The following is a 25,493-nucleotide window of genomic DNA, read 5'->3' as shown; positions in this document are numbered from 1 at the left end:
GATTTTTCATTACACTGGAAATGTTTCATGAAAAAAGAAAAAGTTAATTTATGTATAGTCTGAAGTATACATCTTACATAAGGTATTATAAAGGCAGAACAAGAAGCGTATTCATAACTTCCCTTTCACTTCACAGATAATGTCAGAATAATATTTATGAGATTATGGGTACATTTATAACTAGGCCAGAGATTTAATATTAAATGTCTATCTTATGCAAAATTTTGCTCCACAACTAAATTAGAAGGGAAAGAACCCCTCAAAAAGAACAAGTAACAATAAATCAAATTGAATATTTTCCCATTAATTAAAATAGCTGACTGTAACAGTTTAAGTATGAAATGCTAAAGGAACAATTTTTAAAATAAGGAATTTTATCTTCTTTTAAAGCAAACATTTCTGTGGGTTCTCTCACTGTGACAGATTATAGATTACTGTACTCACCAACCTCAAGGTTTTTTCAGAAGTTGGTTAATCAACAACTTGCTGAGTTGTTAATCAAACTTTGGTGAGTGACAACAAAAATAGTCAGACAACAGCCATACATGGGCCAATTGTGGACTTCTTTTTCTCTGTGAAATACAGTTCTATGTTATTAGTTAGTAATAAACCCATAACACCACCACCAAACCAAACAGAACATGCTGTGATAGTGTTTCTTTCTCAGTAAAATACTTTATTCATACCAAAGACAAATTGTACTGAGGTAGAAGGAAATCTAGAGGTAATGCAGAAGGACCTGCATTTCTAAAATATTAGTAAAGGGTAGGTTTTTCCTACTTCAAAATATTCATTGTTCACTTTTGTTAATCAAACGGGGGGCGGGGGGGAATCACAGGATAACAGCCATTTCAATCTTGCTTTTTCAAATGTTCTAAGAGCACATCATCCAGCAGGCCCAGGCAAACACCTAAAAGCAATAGCAGAAAGCAGCCTCCATGTTTCAACACAACTGGGAAGTAAACACCTGAAAGACAGAACAAGGTGGGTACTCGCTTGATGGAAACTACATTACCAAGTGAGTGATTATATCGCCACAAAGGCAGCATGATGCTTTGCTATGGAGAAATTCACCTGGAGAAAAAAGGCAGAATTCTGGTCCTAGTACAGGCAGAGTGTCACAGTATGTCCCCTTTCCTATCTGCAGTACATCGAGCCACTGCCAGGCCACGGCCATGGCTTTGTGCTATGAGACGTGCGGTCAGCGGAACGCGCTGTGCTGCAGCCCCGGCTAACGAGCTCCCTAATGCCAACTGCCCCCTCCAAGAGCCTGGAAAATAAAAAAGGCTCATGACTAACCAGCAGAGTATTCTGAAAGCACTGCTTTCATTGCCAACAAAATTATCACCAACATCAGCAAAATCTTTCCTTGAGCTTAGAAGCTAACAGAAAAAGATATGTTTTAATAGAATTCATTGAATAGTATTTGTATATGTGAAAAGGGACAGACCTATATTCTATAAATTTAAGAATTACTAGGTATAGAGTAATTCTAACCTATACACATAGGTTAGAATTCCTAACATAGCTCTCCTGTCCAAGAATTTATATGTTTTCCTTTTTAATAAAAGACCAACTAAGCACACAGGAGACTATAAAACAAATAGAGAGCTTGCAGAGAAGAGATAAATTGCTGACTAGGATTGAGCAAATTAATTTTTTTGTTTAATGAAAGACTATAGGGTTTCCAAACACTGAATACCAATTAATCAAATCATTCTGAAAGGACAAAAATAAACTGGGGGAAAAAAGGAAAAATAAACCAGCACTCCATCACATCCTAAATAAAAGAGTATGGTTCTTCTTTGCTGTCTGGCTGCAGGGGTGCCCCAAGTGACTGAGATCCTATGTCTTGGCAGAAAAAGGTCAGTGCTCACTGGACAGCTTACCATACAGTGTCATCATGTATTCTGGATGTCATAAAAGCTTTTACCTCCCTGTCCTCTGCATGTAGTCTCAGAGACCATTCCAATTCCATCTAACTTCAAGAAATACATTTAGAAATATATTTCCTAAATAGCACAGATTCTTAATGCTGTACTCTATATTTCTCATTAAGATTTAAAAAGGCATATGACTAAATTCAGACATTTCGCAATATTTTTAATTGTCTATGAAACCTTTTTTCCTGAGGCTATGTGACATATTTTTTTTAAATGTCAGTCTAACGTATAGCTCAAAATTCATAAATCTGAGCTGAATAAGCCCTGCATTGTCAATTTTAAGAGAGCTAATAACCAACCAAATCTCCATAAACTCACCAATACAAAATAAATCATTTCAATTCGCCCTATTTTCCTCATAACCATGCCTGAGGAATTCACAACTGTCCTTGGTTATTAGACCCAAGACAATACTGACATAAATTTCAGCTCAATCATACAATCACTGAACAGCCCAGGTTGGAAGGGACCTCAAAAGACCATGCAGATCAGCCTTACATGGGACAGCCATCCCAGGCGAGATCACCTAGCCTCCTGTCCAACTGCATTTTGAAAACTTCCAGTGATAGAGACTGCTACATCCCTGAAGAGGATGTTCTTGCTGTAATAAATTCTTTCTTGTGTCAGGATAAATGTTCTCCCAATGCAACCTGTACCCTTGTCTTCTTCATGTGGCTTCTTGCAAAGACAGAGCCTCCTGCCTCTTTGCAGCTGCCCTCTAAGTACTGGAACACTGCAGTGAGGCCCTCATGGAGTCTTCTCTTCTCCAGGAAGAAAATACCTAATCCCTTCAATCTTTCCTCAAAGGGCAGTTTCTGCTGCCCTTCAGTCATCTTTGTGGCTCTCTTTTGGACCCTCTCCTGTCTGTCCTTATCCTTACTGAATTATGGGGACCAGCTGCGAGCACATTCTTCAAGTGCAACCTGGAGATGCAGAAAACAATCACCAAAAACAGAACAGTATTTTCTTTCTAAAACCATGAGACAAATATTTTGAGATACAAAATGTTGGATCTTTTTGTACTTGGCTTTTTTTTGGTTTTACATTTATGATTCAGGTTCAAATAACGCAAGAATGTGAAGGCAACGGTGCAGAGACGCAGTGTGGTGACAGGCAGAGCTCAAAAATAGGCTTAAAAATGGAACAACTGAAATCTTTCCGCTCCCGCAAACTTGCTCAAATGCCTATGAAACACCAAAGGACTGGAAACCTGAGTTGGTATGAGGCCCAGAAAATTAAGATACTTGGTTCTGACAGCTGTCCAGGGACAGCCATTGTGAACTGGCTCTCTCACAGAAAATTCGCTTCATGAGAGATAAGCCTCTGCCTCCAAGCCAACTCATGCAGATTAAGTTAACCTAATTAATGATGAATAAAGTCTGTTTCATCTATCATAAAATGAGTCAGATGAACTGAAATCTTAAAGCATTTATTTCTCCAACTACAAAAACAGGACTATTACAATGATTTTGGCTTACGTACATCAGTGTGGGATATATCAAAGGTAGGCAAGATGAATACCACCCACAGTTTCCAGTCAAGGGATAGGATAATAGCAAAACCACCATAAAGGTTACAAGCATTTGAAAGCAGGAAGCGAAACGTTTAACTGAGCTGAGGCCTGTGAATGGCACTTTCAAAATAATAATAATTATCTCTGCATTCTTGCACTACATAGAGAAGAAACCTGAAAAAATTAAATGTATTTTGCCTTTGTAAATTTTCTCAGCCTCACAGGAACCTGAATAACTTCATTTCACAAGGAAACAGGCAAATACAGTAGGCAGAAAAGCAAAACTATTATTATTTCATTATATAACACCAATATGTTTTGCCCTACACAAAACCTCCTGTTATCTGGCCTCACAGTTTTTTAAATGTTTTAAGGTTTATATTCTAAAGCACAAGAGACTAAATTCAGGTCTCATCATACAAGACTTTCAGTTTGGTTTATATATAAATTCGTTAAATTAATTTGCATTTTTTATGGGGTTGGGTCTGTGATTAAAGTAGGCTCTAGGATTTTAATAACACTCCATCTGTCCCAGAGGTCCTAGTTTAATTTTTGCTTTCACAGGCATTTTAAACAATTAGCTAGTGTTAGAAACTTTTCAATTTCTAAATTCTTGTGTAATATATTGCAGAGGAGGTAAACAGAAATCTTGAGCCCTGTTTGCAAAGAAACAGAAGACCTTAAACATTTCAGGAAACCTCAAAATACAGCATTTTTAAGTACTTGAAGACTTGCAACACTGAACAGCCAACACTTCTCCAGATACTTCCTTCAGCTGTCAAGAAAGATGTTTTACAAGTCTCATGATGCTTAATCTCTAACATACTTCTCTCTCCCATGAATGTGAGTTTAACACCGTGCATATGAGCCTCTCACACACACACACACACAGAGTTATTGATTGATTTATTCCTGATATCAATGCAAATCTGAGAAAATAGCTGCCATGGTGGAACTGCAGTCCAGTGGAGTTATCTGCTAAATCTCAGGATTTCAGATTCACCTAAAAATGCTGTAAAACAGCATTATCCAAAGCTACCACGAAGCCTGGTACAAAGGTGTGACTGAGGTGAGTTACATAAAACACCAGGCCCTACAAAGACATTTATTGTAAGATACATAGTGAAAACAGGAGCTATTAGAAACGTACACACAGCTGGAATTCACACTCATATTGTGCACTTGCTTTCCTTTCAACATCTTTAATTATAAGGATATTGTAGATATCATAAATCAACAAATCCATTTTCCACAGCATGTTACTAAGCAACTGTAACCAAGACCTTGAGTAAATAAGATTAAAATTCCAAGGTAACGGTACCCAAATACAACCTCACATTGCACAGCCAAAGAGAGTAGAATGTGATCATACTAAAGGAAGAATGACTGCTTAGTTTTATGTTTGTTCAAATAGTTTAGATACACAGAAAACATAAATCTGTTTTATATCAGTTGTAGGCATTTCCACCATACAATGAACCTTGCAAAGATCTAACAATCATGGTGTATTTTTCAGACAAAATAACTAAAAATTTTTTCAAATTAATTATTCATCATATGCATTTTATTCTGCCACTTAACAGTATCCAAACTATACAAAAATATACTAGTTTAAATAACCTATTAATAATCATTACTACAACTTTTAAGAGAAAACATCATACTCACATATGCAATGTGAAAGAAGAATACTGTAATACAATGATTAAATTTTTTTTGTTGCACTTCCAGTATGGAAAAACTGCTTTTTTTCCAGTCAGAAATACAGAATTATAAGCACCTTTTTAGTAACTGGCTGCACTTGGCAGCATGTCTCCATCACTACAGCACTCAGACATTGTATGGGCTTATCAAGGAACATGAGAAAGCTCCAATTCCAACACAATGGACCAGAATACTCTCTAAGCGAAAGAGATTCTTGTAAGCATGTGAAATTTTCCTGCCACTGTCAGTCCTGCCTTCCCACAGAGTTTCAAAGTTCAAATTATCTGACCTCAAAACAAATGTGACTAAATATTTTAAAACACAACTCAAACTTAAACATAGAATCACAGAACAATTTGGGTTGGAAGGAACCTTAAAGATCACCTAGTTTCAACCCCCACCCACCATGGACAGGAAGGCTACCCACCAGATCAGGCTGCTGACCCAGTGGGCCCATCCAACCTGGCCTTGAACACTTCCAAGGAGGGCGTATCCACATCTTCTCTGGACAACTTGTTCCACTGCCTCACCACCATGAAAAAAGAATTTCACCCAAACATCTAAAACACCCAAACATCTCCTTTAAAATGATTCCCTGTTGTTCTATCACTATGTATCCATTTAAAAGTCACTTTCACTTTTATTTGTAAACCCCCCTGAAGTACTGGAAGGCCCAAATGAGATCACCCCAGAGCCTTCTCTTCTCCTGGCTGAATGACCCCAAGTCTCTCAGCCTGACATCATAGGAAAAGTGCTTCACCCCTCTGATCATCTTCATGGTCTGCTCGGAACTAGTTCCAACAGGTCCACATCCTTCTTGTGCTGGGGACCCCAGAGCTGGATGCAGCACTCCAGGTGGGTGTGGAGAGGGAGAACCAACTCTCTTGACCTGCTGCTAACTCCAGTTCTGATGCAGCCCAGGATGCAGCTGGCCTGGAGGCTCAGAGACTTGAGTGATATGGGAGGTCTGACTGCCAGCAAAGACTGAGGCTAAGTCATTGACTATCTCAGTCTTCTCCATATCCATTGTCGTCAGTTCTCTCTTCCATTTTTCAGGAGAGATATACTGTCCTTGCTCTTTCTTTTCTGACTTACAGAATCCCCTCTTGTTATTCTTCACATCCCTTGCTAAGCCCTGTTCCTTCTGTGCCTTGGTTTTCCAGACCCCATCCCTACACAGTCAAACCATACCTCTATACTCTCCACAAGTAACCTGACCTTCTTTCATGAGCTCTGCATTCCCTTCTTGCTCCTCAGTGAGAGGAGCAGATCCTTGCTCAGCCGTGCCAGTTTCCAGCCTGTCTTGCCTGGTTTCCTACACACTGAGATGGAGACCTCTTGTGCTCTAAGGAAAGTGGCCTTAAAGAGTTGCCAGCTCTGGTCAGTTCCTTTGCCCCCAAGGACAATTTCCCAGGGGATCTCATTCACCAACTCCTTCAACAACTGGAAGTTCACTCTTCCAAAATTCAGGATCATGAGTTTGCTCCTTGAGATCCCAGACTCATCAGGGTATGGTTGCTACAGTCCAGACTATGTTAACTCAATCTTAAGGGACAAACACTGTTATTTTACTGCTGGCTCACAAGCCATCCCTAGAACAAGAGCACAAATCAGCTGCAATGGAGACAGAATCTTCCTGGAGATACTTTGTTCCTTGTTCAGCCCGGTTTTCAGGAACACCACAAGCCCTTTCTGCTCCAAGCATGTTCCACTTAACTAACGTTGCCTCATTTTACACATATACACATCTTCGCAAAGAGTTTTTTCTTTAAACCTTAAAAAATAAAAAGTGCACTGCATATACACACCACCTGCTGGGGAGAAGATGAGAGAACAAACATGTGACAGATACTAATCACGAAGCTTAATGCACTCCTGGCAGGCTCTCTGCTACCAGAGCAAGGAGAATCATTTAACAAACTGTGTGGATGAAGCAGAAAGGAAAACTTGCCAGCTTTATTCACTAGTGGCTTTTAAGTTCTTCTGCATCTTTTAAACATTTAAAGAACATATAATATGTGTAGAGCCCTTTCTACTCTAAATTCTCCTGCAATGAGAGCTTTGTCCATGCCCCAGCCTTGCTGGAATGACACATTTCTCTATTTCCCCATTCATCTTTCACCAAGAGTGCACTTTAATATACCACTGCTCTGTGCCAGTGGTACCACACAGTAAGTACTTCTCTCCCCATTGCTTTACATATTTCTTGTCCTAGAGAAATGGTTATGAATCTTAATATTTTATGTCAGTCAAAATATAAATTAACAACATAATCCACTATACTAATGTGTGCATCTTCTTGTAAAGTAAATAAAAGCTGCTCTGCTTACAACACAAATGAAACCAAACCGCAAGATATTCCACTGAGCACATCTCTCCTGCTGGGAAAAGGGTGACAAATTGAACATTCAAAAATGTACAAAAGGCTGTATTTTTTAATTCCTCCCATTGAGAAAAGAGAATGTAGAGCAGTTAGTGGCCCACTTCAATTAATTTTTTCAATTACTTTTCAGAGACTTCATCTACATTTCTGTTTTCCAGTAATGCTTAGGAGTTGCAATGTTTAGGAGATACAAGCAACAGTTCAAAGATGACTAGTTGCAACCACATCCAAAAAGTTTAAAATGATTCCCTGTTGTTCTATCACTATGTATCCATTTAAAAGTCACTTTCACTTTTATTTGTAAACCCCCCTGAAGTACTGGAAGGCCCAAATGAGATCACCCCAGAGCCTTCTCTTCTCCTGGCTGAATGACCCCAAGTCTCTCAGCCTGACATCATAGGAAAAGTGCTTCACCCCTCTGATCATCTTCATGGTCTGCTCGGAACTAGTTCCAACAGGTCCACATCCTTCTTGTGCTGGGGACCCCAGAGCTGGATGCAGCACTCCAGGTGGATGTGGAGAGGGAGAACCAACTCTCTTGACCTGCTGCTAACTCCAGTTCTGATGCAGCCCAGGATGCAGCTGGCCTGGAGGCACAGAGACTTGAGTGATATGGGAGGTCTGACTGCCAGCAAAGACTGAGGCTAAGTCATTGACTATCTCAGTCTTCTCCATATCCATTGTCGTCAGTTCTCTCTTCCATTTTTCAGGAGAGATATACTGTCCTTGCTCTTTCTTTTCTGACTTACAGAATCCCCTCTTTTTATTCTTCACATCCCTTGCTAAGCCCTGTTCCTTCTGTGCCTTGGTTTTCCAGACCCCATCCCTACACAGTCAAACCATACCTCTATACTCTCCACAAGTAACCTGACCTTCTTTCATGAGCTCTGCATTCCCTTCTTGCTCCTCAGTGAGAGGAGCAGATCCTTGCTCAGCCGTGCCAGTTTCCAGCCTGTCTTGCCTGGTTTCCTACACACTGAGATGGAGACCTCTTGTGCTCTAAGGAAAGTGGCCTTAAAGAGTTGCCAGCTCTGGTCAGTTCCTTTGTCCCTAAGGACAATTTCCCAGGGGATCTCATTCACCAACTCCTTCAACAACTGGAAGTTCACTCTTCCAAAATTCAGGATCATGAGTTTGCTCCTTGAGATCCCAGACTCATCAGGGTATGGTTGCTACAGTCCAGACTATGTTAACTCAATCTTAAGGGACAAACACTGTTATTTTACTGCTGGCTCACAAGCCATCCCTAGAACAAGAGCACAAATCAGCTGCAATGGAGACAGAATCTTCCTGGAGATACTTTGTTCCTTGTTCAGCCTGGTTTTCAGGAACACCACAAGCCCTTTCTGCTCCAAGCATATTCCACTTAATTAATGTTGCCTCATTTTACACATATACGCATCTTCGCAAAGAGTTTTTTTCTTTAAACCTTAAAAAAAAAAAAAAAGTGCACTGCATATACACACCACCTGCTGGGGAGAAGATGAGAGAACAAACATGTGACAGATACTAATCACGAAGCTTAATGCACTCCTGGCAGGCTCTCTGCTACCAGAGCAAGGAGAATCATTTAACAAACTGTGTGGATGAAGCAGAAAGGAAAACTTGCCAGCTTTATTCACTAGTGGCTTTTAAGTTCTTCTGCATCTTTTAAACATTTAAAGAACATATAATATGTGTAGAGCCCTTTCTACTCTAAATTCTCCTGCAATGAGAGCTTTGTCCATGCCCCAGCCTCGCTGGAATGGCACATTTCTCTATTTCCCCATTCATCTTTCACCAAGAGTGCACTTTAATATACCACTGCTCTGTGCCAGTGGTACCACACAGTAAGTACTTCTCTCCCCATTGCTTTACATATTTCTTGTCCTAGAGAAATGGTTATGAATCTTAATATTTTATGTCAGTCAAAATATAAATTAACAACATAATCCACTATACTAATGTGTGCATCTTCTTGTAAAGTAAATAAAAGCTGCTCTGCTTACAACACAAATGAAACCAAACCGCAAGATATTCCACTGAGCACATCTCTCCTGCTGGGAAAAGGGTGACAAATTGAACATTCAAAAATGTACAAAAGGCTGTATTTTTTAATTCCTCCCATTGAGAAAAGAGAATGTAGAGCAGTTAGTGGCCCACTTCAATTAATTTTTTCAATTACTTTTCAGAGACTTCATCTACATTTCTGTTTTCCAGTAATGCTTAGGAGTTGCAATGTTTAGGAGATACAAGCAACAGTTCAAAGATGACTAGTTGCAACCACATCCAAAAAGCACCTTTAACATTTAAAAGGTCCCTTTCAATACAGCGTCCATAAAAAAAAACTACCACCATAAGGTAAAAAAATTACCACCATATGGTAAAAACTAGCATTCACAAGGTATTTTTAAGTATTTAATTCTTTCAAACTTCCTGCAATAGTCTACACTAATGGCAAGGCTGTTTCAGTTACTTGTCTTCACTTTTACTAGTCAGTCCTCAAAACGATGTTCCAGGACATGAAGAATTCCAGCCCCCCTCAGAGACATGTATTGTTTTACAATACACTGGCCCATCAGCTTTACATAACTAACATCCCCTGGGTAAAAAAGTATTCAACTACAACAATGACAGGCACCCCACAAACAAACTATATAATGGATTATAGTACTCTCCACGTATTTCACTTTAAAAATGGCATTCTGATTCTGCAGGATCTTTTCATTTTAAGTGTTCAGTGCATTCCTATTTTAAGGTGTGGCTTTCTGGAGGCAACTACAAATAACCATTCTCACAAGTTACATTGGGACAGAAAACAATCTGTTACTGTTAAATTGTCCCATTGACCTAAACTGCCAAAAAAAAAAAAAAAGAAAAAAAAAAAAAAACCCAAAAAAAAAGAAACCCTGCAAGCAATATATATACACTGAAATTACCAATGTAGCTCTTCCCAGAATAAACACATGCCAATTAACATGCAATAAAGATGGGAAAACAACACCATTTATTTATTACAATTTATTGATTTGTACTTTGCACTTAGAGTTGTACTTTTTCAAATCCAGAATTTTTTTTTAAATTGGTTAATGTGAAAGTAGATGTACATACACTTGGGAGGAAAAGTAAAAGAATCATTTTAACCTTACAGTTCAAACTTAACTTTCACAGTTCCTAAGCAATTATGTTGCATAGGAATATGTAAAACCAGTAAAGACTTTACTGGTCGTGTTACTGTGATAACAACAAAGCATCAAGGACATAAATCTAAAATAACCACAACTGTAACAGTCTACACTAAAACTATAAATAAACTAGTCAAAGCAGTATCTTTTGTTGTTGTTCTTTTGTATGTAAGGGATATAGATGTTTCTGGTAACATAAAATTTTTAATTAATCTCTATCTTGGGTAATAATAGTGAGTAACTAAGAGAGTTCCTCTTTTCTTAAAGGTTTCTCTCAAAAACACACAGCAAAAAAAGCATCATTCACAGAACAAAATAATATGTTTCTTAAATTTTAAATTACTTTGTTTAACGTCTCCATTCTAGCAATATATTCATCATATGTGTAAGTACAGAAGACATTGGGTTCCAAATGTCATTTGGTTTATAAGACTAAGTTTGATTTTGCACCTTCAGAGCAAGTCTAAAAACTTTGGCAGATACACCCTCAGTTTTAGAGCTTGAGACAAAACCTTCTGGAACAATCATACAGGAAACACAAACCACAGAAGGTAAGGAATTGAAGTCAAAATAAGTTAGATCTATATTGAAAGGCTTTGTAAGCATCTTAACAGTCTTGGGATTGTTTGGATGACTCATTACTACTTTCCAGGACAATATTCAGCACACTTATTGTGGACAGCCTTTCTAACATACTGCTTGATATGTTAAAGTAATGGGGGCAGAACCCAAAATAATAATTCAAGTCTATATAAAAAAGAAAAAACACATTTATTAATAAAGCCCAAATAAAATTTAAAAAACACATGCCTAAGAAGAAGAAGATTAAAAATGGAGACTACAACAGCTATAAAGTCGGTGTGTTACAGTGTTCCACAAGGCCCTCACTACTACAAACTCCTTTGTAACTTTCTCCCACACCTCAGGAAGCAGCAGTTTCTCACATCCAGCTGCATGAATACACACACAATTCTTAATATCAGGTCTGATTGAGAAACTACTTTTTTTTTTTTGTATGAAGAATCGGGATCAAGCTTTTCTCCAAAAGGAACATTTTCTCTAAAAATGACTATTCTTCACAAGCTATAAGGAAGAACTCCAACTATATTACAACTCCATGCTCTTGAAAACAACGTCATTTATCTGCTTCCACATTCAGAGGTTCTTATTTGCAAATTGTCACCATAACACTAAATGTAAAATACAACTATAATAAAATCAATATATGAAAATATTGAAATATTGTCTGTATTAATTACATAGTAGTTGTGTTGGCAAAATACACATAAGCAAAATAAGCTTAACTGACAGAACTAAATACTTTGTCCCTGAAAGCATTCTACTACTACAAAACCAACAAAGATAACATATAGATTCTTACAGGAGGAAAAAAATTGTTCAAACTGGCAAATTCATACAAGACATCTCCTAGTAAGAAATTGATCCATTAGAAAAAAAATTAGCAGGCATAAAATTAATTAGTAATAATTTTTACTCTGAAACATTAATCTACTAGACTGTCAGCTTTAAAGATCCATTATAAGTCCGTTCCTGAACATCCAGTTCCAATTTCTTTGGTATAAGCTGTTATAGTTACTCTTAACTGTATGTGCTAGTTATCTGTTATCCCAGTTGTGAAGCACTGCCTTGGCAGCAGTCTTTCTGAGGATCCACATCAAAGAGACCCTTAAACATTTACACAGCACACCCAAATTGTGTGCAAACAGTGCAACAAGGGAGACACACCTGTCCCACACCAGGGGCAGTGCTCACAGCACATCACATGTGAATTACTGACACACCTGAGGCTTGCAGTGGAGGTGAGAAACCTGCTGGAGAGATCTGACACCAATCAGCCAGGTGGCTTTGCCAATGCACAAAGAAAAATGGCAAAAGAAAACAAAAGTGGCTTGCCTTTGCTCACCAAACTAATTCTGTCAGAGCCTATGTCCCCTCAGAACAAAAGTGACAGGATGGAGGCTACAAAAAATAGAGAGCTGTCATTTTCCTCAAGCTGAAATAAGTAATTAGAGAAAAGTAATCATTTTTACCCTGTTTCCTTCAACTTCTAAAAGCCCATTACAATCTCCTTCTCATCCACACCCAGCCTAACAAGCTTAAATTTTCCTTTTAATATAGTGCATATGCAGTATTATTCTGCATAAGAGACATAATCTGTCATTGCCTTTTGGGCAGTAAGAGACACTCCTGCTGCTGACCCAAATGAGGCTTGAAACAGCAGCAGTAAAATGGTCATGAAAGTTAAGCATTTAATCAGTAAAAGAAATTGAATGCTGCTCTTTCAAGTCTCAGCTCCACAAAGACAGGAGTCATCCTGAAAGCTCTTTAACACAAAAATAAACACACAGCTTGACCAGATTGTATTCAGTCTTTAGAATGTCTTTCCAAACCTCCTGAAGTAACTAGCGGAGAAAACAATTATTTATAAATAGGGCTACGTTTTTCAGGTTTTACAAAAATATCCATAGGTACTGAAGCAGCTTGGTACGCTATAGAACCAAATCTCTTTGTAGATCTCTTACATTTCAAGACAAAGTCCAAAAATAAATCTTTGGTTATGCTAAATTTCTCATAATTAATAAATGTATAATATCAACAGCATCAATCTAAATCATCACTGCTCAGAATATCTGTCTTCATCTCAATAAAAGAAAAGAATGTTTACAATCTACCCTTGCTCAATTAGACTACCAAAAGAACTAAGCATACGCTGTTTTCATTTTCACATGACTCTCGCTGCACTTCACAGTTTCCCCTCAAGATTTTCATCTTTCTAGGGGCACTATTTGGTAGCCTAGGTCAGTGTACAGAAATATTTTTCAGGGGGCATAAAACTGAGATATATTTTTTCCCAGTTGTCACAATATTTCTCATTAATTTCTAACTTCATAGCAATCACTTCACTACATGTTCCTCAAAGCTGGATGAAGTCATCAGTGCCTGCAGTGGCAGTAAACCTGATCACATTTCATATAACAGTACCTCCTATTCTGGATATCCATTTATCATTAAAATAATGATAGAATTAAAGGAACTCTGACCAAATATTCTGCAAGAACTGAGACCTGACTGTGTGGTGAAGCATGGCATGGAGCAGACTGACCATTAACCCAATCCAAGCTCATCTACTCAGTCTTCCTTTTTATCCTTCCAACTTCTTCCATTCTTGTTAAAATGGATTTCCAACATTTCTGACAGAACTATAACAGAAGCAACAAAGCAGTATCAATAGTGAGGTAACTGGAAATGTCTGTTTAATCTCCATTTTGATCTTCAGATCAAAATAATCCAAAAGCTCATGACAGGATTCATGATGATAGCAGCCCATTCCTAATCAAACACTCAAAAGTGCAACCATCTCAGAAAGTTTGCTATTGCTAAACTGAAAAGTTCAACCAACGCTTTTATAAATTATTTCTCTTTCCCATCTATCTTTGTTTTCTCTGGATGCATCCTCTTCTTTTCCCCTAGTGTAAGCAGACATCACCATTAAATGAGATCAATTCTGGGGAAATTACTAGAGGTAATTTTTCATATTTCAGACAATATTATTCTTCTAAATATGTATTTTGATACATTTTTTCTTCCAGGCTGGTTTTAACTTTCTCCATTACTCCTAACACTTTCATGCTAATGATACAGTGTTTGAACAAGATGCTAATAACTGTTCTAACAAGCTTCATCTCTTTTTTAATCACTTGACAAATTCCTACCAACTACTTCAAAATATACTACTACTTCAGACCTTCCTATGTTACAGAATAATTTTAACTCCAAGCCCTCTAAGGAGGCTTTGCTTTTCAACATATATATTTCCAGGCAGGTTCATTAAAACACATATTGGCACCTCCCTTACAGCAGCAACACACCAAGCATGTTGCCAGTTCTAACAGTGTTAATCATCTCCTGATCAAACACTTACTGAGCACTTCTGCTGCTAGAAATCCTCATACTGGTCCCTTTTCTATTCGTAGGACTGAGCAAATCCAGTCAGAAATGTCTTCCCAGATACACACAACCAATACTATGCAACATAACATCCTACTGTGTTGAATGTGTGCCACTCTACACTGTTGAGCAGAAATAGTCCATGCTTTTTTATTCAGTCAATTTATTTCCTCTTGCCACTTTTCCCTTTCACAAACATAGCCACTTGCATTATAATTAAGTCTGAAATCAGCATCTTTTTTTCTTTAAATTTTTTCCCTAAGTATTTCTATATACAGTTTTCTCATGTCAAAAGGAATTGCATTACAAGTACTGAACTCTTCCAGAGTAAAACTGGAACGGAACAAAACAAAAACAGCTATTACCACTTAGTTTGCCAGGTTTAAAAAAAATACCTGAGGTATAACTAAATTAAAATGCAGCACAACTTTATTTTTAAATCTGTGAAATTGGCATTACACCAATACACCTGCATGAAAAAAACCAGCTATTTAGAGAGGAAGAACATGATGGACTACCTCCACACATTTTCTCTCCTAAGAGGGTAAAAAACAGAGTGTGAATTTTTGAAACTGTGAAGCATGAAAGGAAATTTGTCCAGTATCCATATAGTTCTACATTTTTAGAAATCTTCTTTAAAGAGTAACTATGCACTTCCCAGAAAAGCCTTTGCAATACATACTTAAATTACAATTAGTTTTTAATTTTTAAGCTGCTCTCAAGTGTGACATTGATGGCACATTGTGCCCTCCTCATACTAAGATGTGATGGTCACCACCACACAACTGCAGCACAACCAAGAACAGAAGTTTTTGGAAAAGGAAAGTAGGAGACATGGGGAGGAGGAAATACGAGAGAGTAAAAACTCCGCACTATTTATCAGCCACTACTTTTGCCCCTAGTACAAATGAAAATTAGAGAGGCAACATAAAGAGAAAGCAAGGGAAAATAGCTTGGCCAATTCTGATGTAACATCTACTCCAACATCAGAAGACAGAGGGAGGCAGAGAGAGAAGAAATTGATTGATCTGCAAATTAAGCAGAATTAATTTTTTCCAAAAAGCTGCAGAATGAGATGGCATAACTGAAGGCAGCATGAACTAGGTGGTGTCACTTATAACAAGAGACCAGTTATTCAACAAATACTTCACCCACCTCCTCTTAGGGCAAACTTTTCCCTTGTGAGTCCTGCCTACTGTCTCCTTTTCAAGGGACTTCAACATCACATAGCAGTTGAAGTGTAACTTCTACAATCCCTAAATTTAGCAAGTTTCTATAAGCACACCACAATATTCAAAATTATTAAAATAAAATAAAAGTAATTGACTACTCAGCCAAGATAGTTTATTGTCTGGATAATTACAGTAAGACATTGTATGTAAACAGCAACACATGCTGCTTGACACTGAGCTGACTGACATGATGTTGTCTTTCTCAATTGGCAATCACCAGCTCTAAAAATTCAAAATTGTATGAAAGATTGCAACATACACTTATTTTTCTTCAAGCTTTATAAAGTAGAGAGAGCATTTCAGGACAGCAGGTTTATTTACTACCAACAGCAACTTAGCAGAGCGGCACAGAACTTCAAATTCAGCCAAGTGAAAACACTTAAGGTCTTTGGCAAATACGATGGAATCTCTATTGTTTAGAACACTTAAAACCCCAAACAGTTAAAGCACAAAGCTGTTATCAAACCATACCATCAAGACTTCGCAGGCTTGTTACAACTGGTTCCAAAACTCAAGCCATGAAATGAAAAGAAGCAAATTGTGATTTGTGGAATCACAAAATTTAATCTATGGTTCTTGTTCTGTTGCCTTTGTATTTTAATAACTATAATGAAATTAAATTAATCAACCTTTAGGACTGAGTACAGAAAGCAACAGTAAGAAAACTGAAGATTATCTTAAGCATCAACAAATTCTGAAAGACTAGCAAGCAAAGAAAAACCCTCTTACTGAAACTGTCTCAATAATCACAATCCCCTGAGAAGAAGTTTAGTATATTTTGTGACTAAAAGCGCTGAGAATATGCATATGTTCTTCCTTGGAGAAATTATCTGCTATCTACAATGGCCAATAGATATTAAAAACACATATATACTTGAGCTAAGACATCAATAGGCAACAGGATTCCACACAGCAAGGTTGTCTATGCTTAGTGCAGTCCTCAATCAAATAAAATTAAATGCATTATATTAATCTGCGTATTTTCTATTTACTTGTCCCAGAAAGTAAATAGAAAATACGTAATTTAGTAATACTAAATTGTAATTGTACTGTGGAGCAACAACAATATTTTACCTACAGGTAAAATATTAAAACATGAATTCCACACACAGACCCTATACTCACATCAGGAACTATACATGACAGAACTGGCTCAAAGAAATCTGAGAATTCACCTGCTCTGAGAGAAAAGGTAACAGTTCATCTCCCATGGGGTTTTCTACTCCACTAGGACCAGCAGGGAAGCAGGCTGGCTGCACTAAGCTCTGGGTCACCATGGTGCTCTCCAAAGCCTGCCACGCCGAAAAACAAGGGACCTGCTGGAGCTGACAGAGCTCTCTCCCTGCACACCCACCATGCAATTAATAGATGCAGATCTTGACCAAATGTGAAATCAGGACATGGCCAATTAAACAGGCTGAAACAGAACCTAAGAAATGGGTTTGTATCCCATTATTCAGATGCAGTCATAGCAATAAAAAACAGCCCAACTCTTCCCAAGATCTGAGTGTCAGTGATGATTATTCTTTACTAATTCCTCTGCAACTAACCACCATCTGCCTTATGCACATTATTCAGCAACTCTGACAAAGTGTTCTTATGTGCCTTCTTGGAACAGTTTAAATATATGCATCAAACACCTTTAAGAGACTTAAATATATTTTGCCTAAGAAACTCCTTCAACTGTTCTAGCAAATACGCTCAGCTTTACGTTACATTATTGGGTACCACCAGTAGTAATTTGGACTAAATACTGAATAACACAGAACTGAGCAGCAGGAATGTATGTTTCTTCTAACTATAGATGTCCCTTATATTTAAGCAGAGTCTTCATATATAACCATGATTATGCTATTTCACAATTATACTTTTTCTCACACGGAACTCAATGCTTGACCTAGCACTCCATGAATAGATAGAGAAGATAAAGTAATTCTCTTATTGATCACTGCTCACTACAGAAAGGAAGGCTGCATCAGACCACAGTGGTACATACTGCTCCCAATACCCTTCCCAGGCCTTCAGGTAGCAATCTGGGTGATGAAACAAAGATTATACTTATTAAATTTGCGATGTGCTTCCAGGCTTTCTGGTGGGAGGGTTGACAGGTTGATAGGAGGGGGCTGTAAGCACATTAGAGAACAAAATTAGAATATAAAATGAACTTGACAAATTGGAGAAGCAGCCTAGGGAAAAAAAGGAGATTCAGCTCAATGAGAACCAAGTGGAAGATTGTGTTTAACCAAGAACAATTAACTGCTCAGATAATGGATAATAACCACTGCTGAGGTTGCAAGTCTGCATAAAAACATAGCCTACAAGAATCCAAATATAATTTAACAATAGTTCAGGTTTTACAACAGAAAAAAAAATTAAAAGACAAAGACTGTACTGGGATTTAGGAGAAAAATTATGTACAAGTACTCTTATTGTTGTACCAGCTCTAGTAATGCCCCACTGGGCACTGAAATGAGATATATATGCTTTGGAAATAATTCAAGGTAAAGAAACAAGAATTAATATAAAATACAATCTATCAGGATGAGGATAGAGTTAGAGCTGTTTTGTTTAAAGAAAAGATTGCTGAGGAGGGACAAATATTTTTAAATACTGGAGTTCATACTCATATGATGCTGAACAAGAAGTAATGGACTTGACAGATATAAGTGTAATTGGCTCTGAGCTGAGACCCTTACCAGCTGTCTTTCTAGCAATTCTGTTACTTCCATTACCTATTTAATATTACATTTTAACAGGAAAATCTTCAATACACAAAGCTAATAAAGTGATAAAGTGCAATCCTTGCTTTCTAGGAAGGTTTGCAAGGGAGTTTATGGGTTGTTCCTTTTCCAGATAAGATGAAGAATTTGAAAAGCATGTTTATTCTATGCACTCTCTTTACTGCAACTCGAAGTTGCCCTATCAGATTTCAGGCTTATTCTCTCTGCTTCTTACATACATTTCTTTCTTCCTGACATATTCAAATTGTGAAATAACCACCTGCTGAAATCAATACTGAAAACTAAGATAATGCTAGCTATTTTTAGTAAGATAATATCATCACATTCCTAGTCATCATCTTGAAATTTTCTCACTGGTAGAGAAACAAAGAAATAAAAAACACTCATGTTTCACAGCTAAAATCAAAGTTCTATATAGAAATTTGCCTTTCAAGACAATGAATTCCACTTAATGACCACATTCATCCACCAGTTAAAAGCAATTGCTTCTGTTTTCCAGACCACGTGACTCTCCAGAAAGTTGTACCATGTTCTTATCATTTCCAAGCTGATATGAAATCACTTTTACATTTTTTACCCGTCCCCTAGGGTATCCTAAAATGTAGGGTTTGACTGCACTTGCACATTGAAGCTGTAGTACTTCTAACAACATCACAATATTTCAAATGCATTTGAATATCTACTTCCTACTGGCACCCGTTACAAAGAAAAAAAAATCCAGGAGAAAAAAAAAGTGATTATGAGTTTTTCTTCATGTCAATAATCCACACTAAGACTGATGACAGTTGATTTAAATGTTAAGTTATGTAACCATTCCATATGGTGGCTGTCATATATAAAAAACTTGAATGAAACTACCCTGTGTGCAGGCAAGTAGCAAAATTTTAGATACTAAGTATTTCAGAAGAATTTATTGCAATAGTGAGGTTGTTTTGGCAAGAGGGTATATCAGATCTATGGAGCTTGAAGCTACCAGGTTTGCAGAAATTAAAAAGTATGTCTGTACACACAGGAAAGTCTGTCTACATCAGCAGGTAAAGCTAATGCAGAGAGCATATTCCAAAAATATGCATTTCAGCTTCTACACTTTGCATAAAAAGTAGTCTTGTGTTTTGGTCTAGTGAATCTGTCAAAAGGAGAATTTATATGAACATCCATAAGAATAAGTTACCATATAATCATCCTACATGATTCAATCATTTAACAAGCTTGAGAACACAAGTGGTAAGCTGCCAAAATGCCATTCCTTTCCTTGCATCATCTTGCTTATTTGCAGCTGGAAAGGGTCAGCTCTGAGTTTGCAAAAGACAATAATATCAAATTTTCTCCTTGACATTTCCAACTATATTAAACAAGTATTTAATAACATCTGTCTGCAGATATTAAGGTGGAATAGGGATTCAGATCTGCATCAAAGAATGGCTCGTTCACCTGCTTCAGTCAATGCATAGCACCTGGCTGAACTGCAAAATTGTCTGAGCCCTTGGTTTCATCAACATTATTTCACAAATCAGGCAGCAATCCAGAAACATGGCATATCTAAATCAGACTGCAAATAAAAGGCAAGACTAAAGTCATTAAGACAAACCCAGCAGTGTCCATGTGCTGTGCATCTACAAGCCTCAAGGTGTTGTGTATGAGGCCTTTCAGATGAAATGTTAATGTAAGTGAAGTGAGAAACACAATACTCTAAGTTATTATTCCAGCACTGTACTGCTCAGAGGTCCCAGCTGAGATAAAAGCACCATGCCATAAGCACTACACAAACAAGCAGAAGTAACGATCTTGACTCAAACAGTTCACCAATCATGCAAATAATAAAAAAGAGAGGACAAAGTTGTTGAAGCTTTTCTCTACAAGAGAACTGAAAGGTTTAAAGGAGACAAAATTCCATTACTCAAAGATGATTCTTTTCAAAGCCATACTGTACACATAAACACAAAGTTTTCCCTTTAACCTTGCTGTAAAATCTTACATAGATCTACAACTTGCAGAAGCTATGTCAGTGGCCCAGTCATTACTTTTAATATCAGTGTCTCTTTATCACAAGGAAAGTATATAATCATTTAGATGGAAATGTGGCAAAATGTCCGACAAAAAACTTGCCTTTAAAGAAAGCAGGATCCTGCATTTACAAATATTTCTGCCCTTTTCTAATGGTCACTGAATTAAAGTACTTTGCAGTATATTCCTTCGTGGTTTGCTAGTTCCTGTTATTATGTCTGACCTGACTCTCTCCACCAAAAATATAGTTTGAACAATCACAGATGAGCATTCTTCTGTTATATTAACACAAAAGCAATTATGTTTTACAATAAATATTTTCTGATCTTTTCCAGTAAAGTAACAAAATTCATTCATTTCAGCCCCTGAATAAACAAAAGAATGGACGATTTTAAGACCGAAGGTCAAAATACATTCAATAAACTTATCTGACCTGTGAATTATCAAAGCACATACAGATATTATTAAAGATACATGCTTTCCAACTTGTCCTTATGAAAAACTATGGCTTCCAAACCTGTTGAACAACTTTACAGCATTCCTCTCCCATTCAGATTAATGCATGCTTCTTCACTTTTATCTACAAATTGCAGTCTTATCAATGGATGGCCTCAATAAACAGTTTAGTAGTAATTACTCTTTGTCAAGTGTTTGTAGGTGTTTGTATGAGTAAATTTACTTTCTTTTCTTTGCAGATTTTATGATCAAGCAGCATTTAACATAAAAATAGATTTGACTCTTACTAAAAACAGAATAAGACACTATTATTTACTATAAAAACAGAATAAGACACATTGTAATTTGAAATACTGTAATGGTGTCTGCCTTGCAAATTAGTTACTTTTGAGATGCAAAGATTCTCTCAAAATTTAAACCAACTGTATTTTCAAAACACAGTTTTGCAAAAAACATCTTAGCTGTCCTTTGAAGAATATTACGGTTTGTTGAAACCACAAAGCAGACCTTAAGTCTTCCCTTCATGGTCCCACAGAACACTTGAAATTATTTACATTATATGATAAAAGTTTCTCATTAAAAAAGGGGGGCATAAAACCCCACCAAACATAAGTTTACTGGAAGTTGAGATTACACATTATATTTTGTCTCTCTCTTTTAATGGAAAAAAAAATCCCCCATTCTTTAAATGGTTTTACATTGCTGCTTGCCATTTCATACATGAGGTTTGAGAGACATTTCAAAGGTAGAGATTATTTTTTCAAGGCTCACTCTCACAAAGCTCGTTAAAGCAACTGCCAGGAAGAACAGCACCTGAATGGTACATAACAGATCCATCCGTCATCCTTACTCCCCCTCATCCATCAACAGAAGGACACACCACAAGCCATAACTGCATATATGAAAAACTCTCCTGCAACAGAAGTTAAATGTGCACAGCTTGGAAACCCCCATGTATCAGCAAGGAGGAGATTTTATAAATGAACAGTCTTACTAAGTACAAGTAAGTATCTGATTAGACGAGAAAGATCAAGCAACCAAAGTATCATCACTGAAATTTAACCACCAAAATATAGGTAAAAGGCACCTATCAGAGTTACAATTACTGCAAAGAATGTAAGCCTGTACTTGAACTCAAACAGCACCACATGCAGGGTCCCATCCAGGGCCAACACTCGGGGTTAGTCTCAGCTTGTGGCATTCCACCTGTTGGGGCATGATTCCCTTCCTACACGGCTCCCCCCAGCCCGAGACACTGGCACAGACCACACTCTGTTAGGAGAGGTCTAATGTCACCCTCTACACTGTGTAGAGCACTGTAGGAAAGCTAGGAAGTTACAGATGTAACTCCATATGCTCCTAAAGCAATCCAAGTACAACTGTGCACACTGAAACAGGTGTTTCAAGTTTTGGCAGCACAGCAGATTTATAACATAATTTGTATTTTAGACACTGGATTCAATTTTAGCCTGAAAGAAATGACCATATGCTGTTAAACTTTGCTGTTATGGCCAGCCATAGACTGTCTACCTCAACATCAAACAAATATTTTAAGTATAGGAGAATATTTCTAAAGAAAAATAAAACATGTCCATAGCTTCAAAACTCTGTCTCTTAAAACATGTCTTAAGTACATAAAAGTGAAAATAACAACAATATACAAGTTACATGTAACAACACATTTGAGTCCAAAATCTTAAGAGCTATCCTTCTTAAACAGCATATTATAATGGTTTCTAATGATTAAAACACACTGAAATGCAATTAGCAAATTTTAGAAGCATGGTACAAATAACAATAAGCAACTTTTTTTCTCAGTGTATCAAATGCTCTTCTGCAGTATTTACAAGCCAAATATCAAAGCACACTTCAAAATCCCCACAACAATAAAATCTAAAAGTTGAATGCAACATGAGGGGTATACTAGAGTATAATCAAACCAAAATTAATCTATTTTCTAAATCAAACTCTAAGAGAATAGCAAATTCTCTGCATGAAGCAGTAGAAGCAAGAATTTTGTAAATACCTAGCTTAGAAACATGAGATATGTGGAAAAACTAACAGTTTTAAAAACAGGCTGTCATGATTTCTAACAGGGTATTGTCTCTGGTAAACTACGCAACGGAGAAGCACTTTGTTTTCTTATTACAAAATGCTGATCAGGTCCATAACCCTGAATAGAGAGCTGCATAATGGACAACTGTAATCCAGCATTGCCAGTAATGAATGTAGCAGGAGTCAGTACTAGATCCAACACTTTCTGGGAGAAAAAAAGGCCTGTATCCTCACATCTGATATGAAAACACTGCCTAATCATATCATAATCAAATAGTTTCATCTTCTATCACACCAATGCAAGTAGAATACCCCATGTGAAAAGATACTGAACTGCTCTAGACTGCACTGCTCTCTCTAGATTAAGTTTTTACAGCACGACAATACCTACTTGACAATATCCACAGCCAGGTTTTCTTTTCATGTGCATTTCTGCAAGACTTGACATTTACAATACTTACGCATTGCAATAAGGTTTCTTTTCATATCCTTTGTAGTTATTCATGTTCAGAGCCATTTTGCAAACTTCACAGTGGAAACATCCTTTATGCCAGTACTGTAAATAAATGTAAAGTAGAATTACTTATGGTACTGATATTTTGAAAGCAGTGTTAGGGTATGGTAAACATAAAAACACAATTACTTGTCAATATTTTGGCCATGCATTATAGGTCTCTTGACTAAATCAAAATAATTACTTTCACATGAAACCAAAGACACTTCTGAAACACTCTCAGAAATGTAAACTCTCAGCTAAGGTGAATGGCAAGACCCCTGCATGCTGACCTTGCCAGGACAATTTTAAAGATAACTGAAGCAGGAGTTTGACGTTTTCGTTTAAAAAAAGAGAAAAAAAAGAAAAAAAAAAACCTACGCCGCTTGCTAAGAATGCAATACTACGCGAATGCAATCACTAACTAATGTGACGGCTGGCTTTTAGGTACGCCGCACAGACACTAAATTTAGCACATAATACGGCATTTTCCTCCTGTGGCTTCTACTGCCTCGCCTTGCCTTTCCGGGGACGGCGGTAATTTGGCGCATCTCTCACAGCCTCACTGTTGTTATTTACGGAGCGACCGCGCTGGGCTTTAAGCGGTGCCACCGGGGCCACCCCCGCGGGACGGGGCTGCCGCCGCCCGGCCCCGTCCGCGCCAAGCCGGCCATGGCGCCAGGGGCAGCCCAAACCGCCCCAGCTCGGGGAGGCACCGACAACTACAGCCGGGAAAGGGCCGCCTACAACTTCATCCCCCGGGGAGCCGGGGGGCCCGCGGTAACCCGGGCACCGTCATTCCCGGGCGGGCACCGCAGGGCGCCCCGGCCGCTGCGGCCCCGCTCGCCCCGCGCCAGCGCGGTGACACGGGGCTGCCCCCGCCGGCGGTGACAGCGCGGACGGCGGCGCAGCGGCGGCCCTTGAAACGCTGCATTTGCCACCTGCCGGCTCGCCCCGATGCCCGCCGGCTCAGCCCTGCCCCGCCCGCCCCGCCGGAGCCGCGGGGAGCGGGACGGGCACGCCCGGGAGGCGCCGTCCCCGCCTCCCCCCGCGCCCCAGCACCTTGTCCAGGCAGTTGACTTTCTCGGTGGGATAGACCACTTTGCCACAGCGGGCGCACTGGGGGTTCATTTTGCGGCTCCTCTGGGGCGGCGGCTCCGGCGGGCGGCGGCGGCCGAGGCTGCGGTGCGGCGGGCTGCGCTGGACCGGGTTGCGGGAGGCCGATCTATCATCCCCTGCCCTGGCGGGGACGCCGGAGGTCCTCAGCGGCTGCGGGCGGGCGAGGAGGTCATCGGCGGCGGCTGTGGAGGAAGCGGCGCTCCAGCTGACTGCGGCTCGGCAGCATGTGCGAGTGGGCGGGCGGGGAGCCGGCGCTGCCGCCCCCGCCGCTCGCCGCCCGCCCCCGCCGCCTCCCCCGTGTGCCTGCGCGCTCGGCTCGCCGCGCCGCGGGCTGCGTGACTCACGCCGAGCCCCGCGCTGCAGCCGCAAGCCAAGCCAAGCCCACCGGCGCGGCCCGCAGCGAGGGGAGGGCAGAAGGGGAGGGCGAGCCCCGCGCCGCAGCCGCCCAGAGCGGGGCGAGATGGCTGCGGGGGGTACCCGCTGCGTCTCCGGGCGCACCTGGCGGCACTCGCCGGGGCGGGGCCGGCCCCAGCGAGCGGGAGGGAGAGGGAGATGGACATGACGTGGAGATGGAGAGCGCGGAGCAGCGACGGCGCTGCCGGGGCCGCGGGGAGCTCGGGCGCTCCCCGAAGTGAGGCCCGAGGCCTGGCCGTGCGCCCGGGGGCACCTGCCGGCCCGGCCTCCCGCCCGCCGCACACGCAGCCCCGCAGGCACCGG

The 25,493-nt window shown here is 39.3% G+C and overlaps 1 protein-coding gene across 1 annotated transcript in view; it reads right to left on the bottom strand.

The window, feature by feature from the left end:
* Positions 1-25,067, bottom strand: part of NEBL (nebulette) — a 249,811-nt gene extending 224,744 nt beyond the window's left edge. Inside the window, exons 1-2 of the mRNA XM_041486260.1 lie at positions 24,720-25,067; positions 23,626-23,720 (exon numbers count right to left, since the gene is read on the bottom strand). Of these exons, the coding sequence (XP_041342194.1) occupies positions 23,626-23,720; positions 24,720-24,788 (164 nt within the window). The 5' untranslated portion in view covers positions 24,789-25,067. The remainder of the gene's footprint in view (positions 1-23,625; positions 23,721-24,719) is intronic.
* Positions 25,068-25,493: the final 426 nt, after the last annotated feature.

This window comes from Pyrgilauda ruficollis, unplaced genomic scaffold (assembly GCF_017590135.1).
Source record: "Pyrgilauda ruficollis isolate IOZ18807 unplaced genomic scaffold, ASM1759013v1 scaffold12, whole genome shotgun sequence".
NCBI classification, from domain to species: Eukaryota; Metazoa; Chordata; class Aves; order Passeriformes; family Passeridae; genus Pyrgilauda; species Pyrgilauda ruficollis.
Note: the sequence above shows the minus strand (reverse complement) of the source record. Positions and strands in the feature narration are given on the sequence as shown.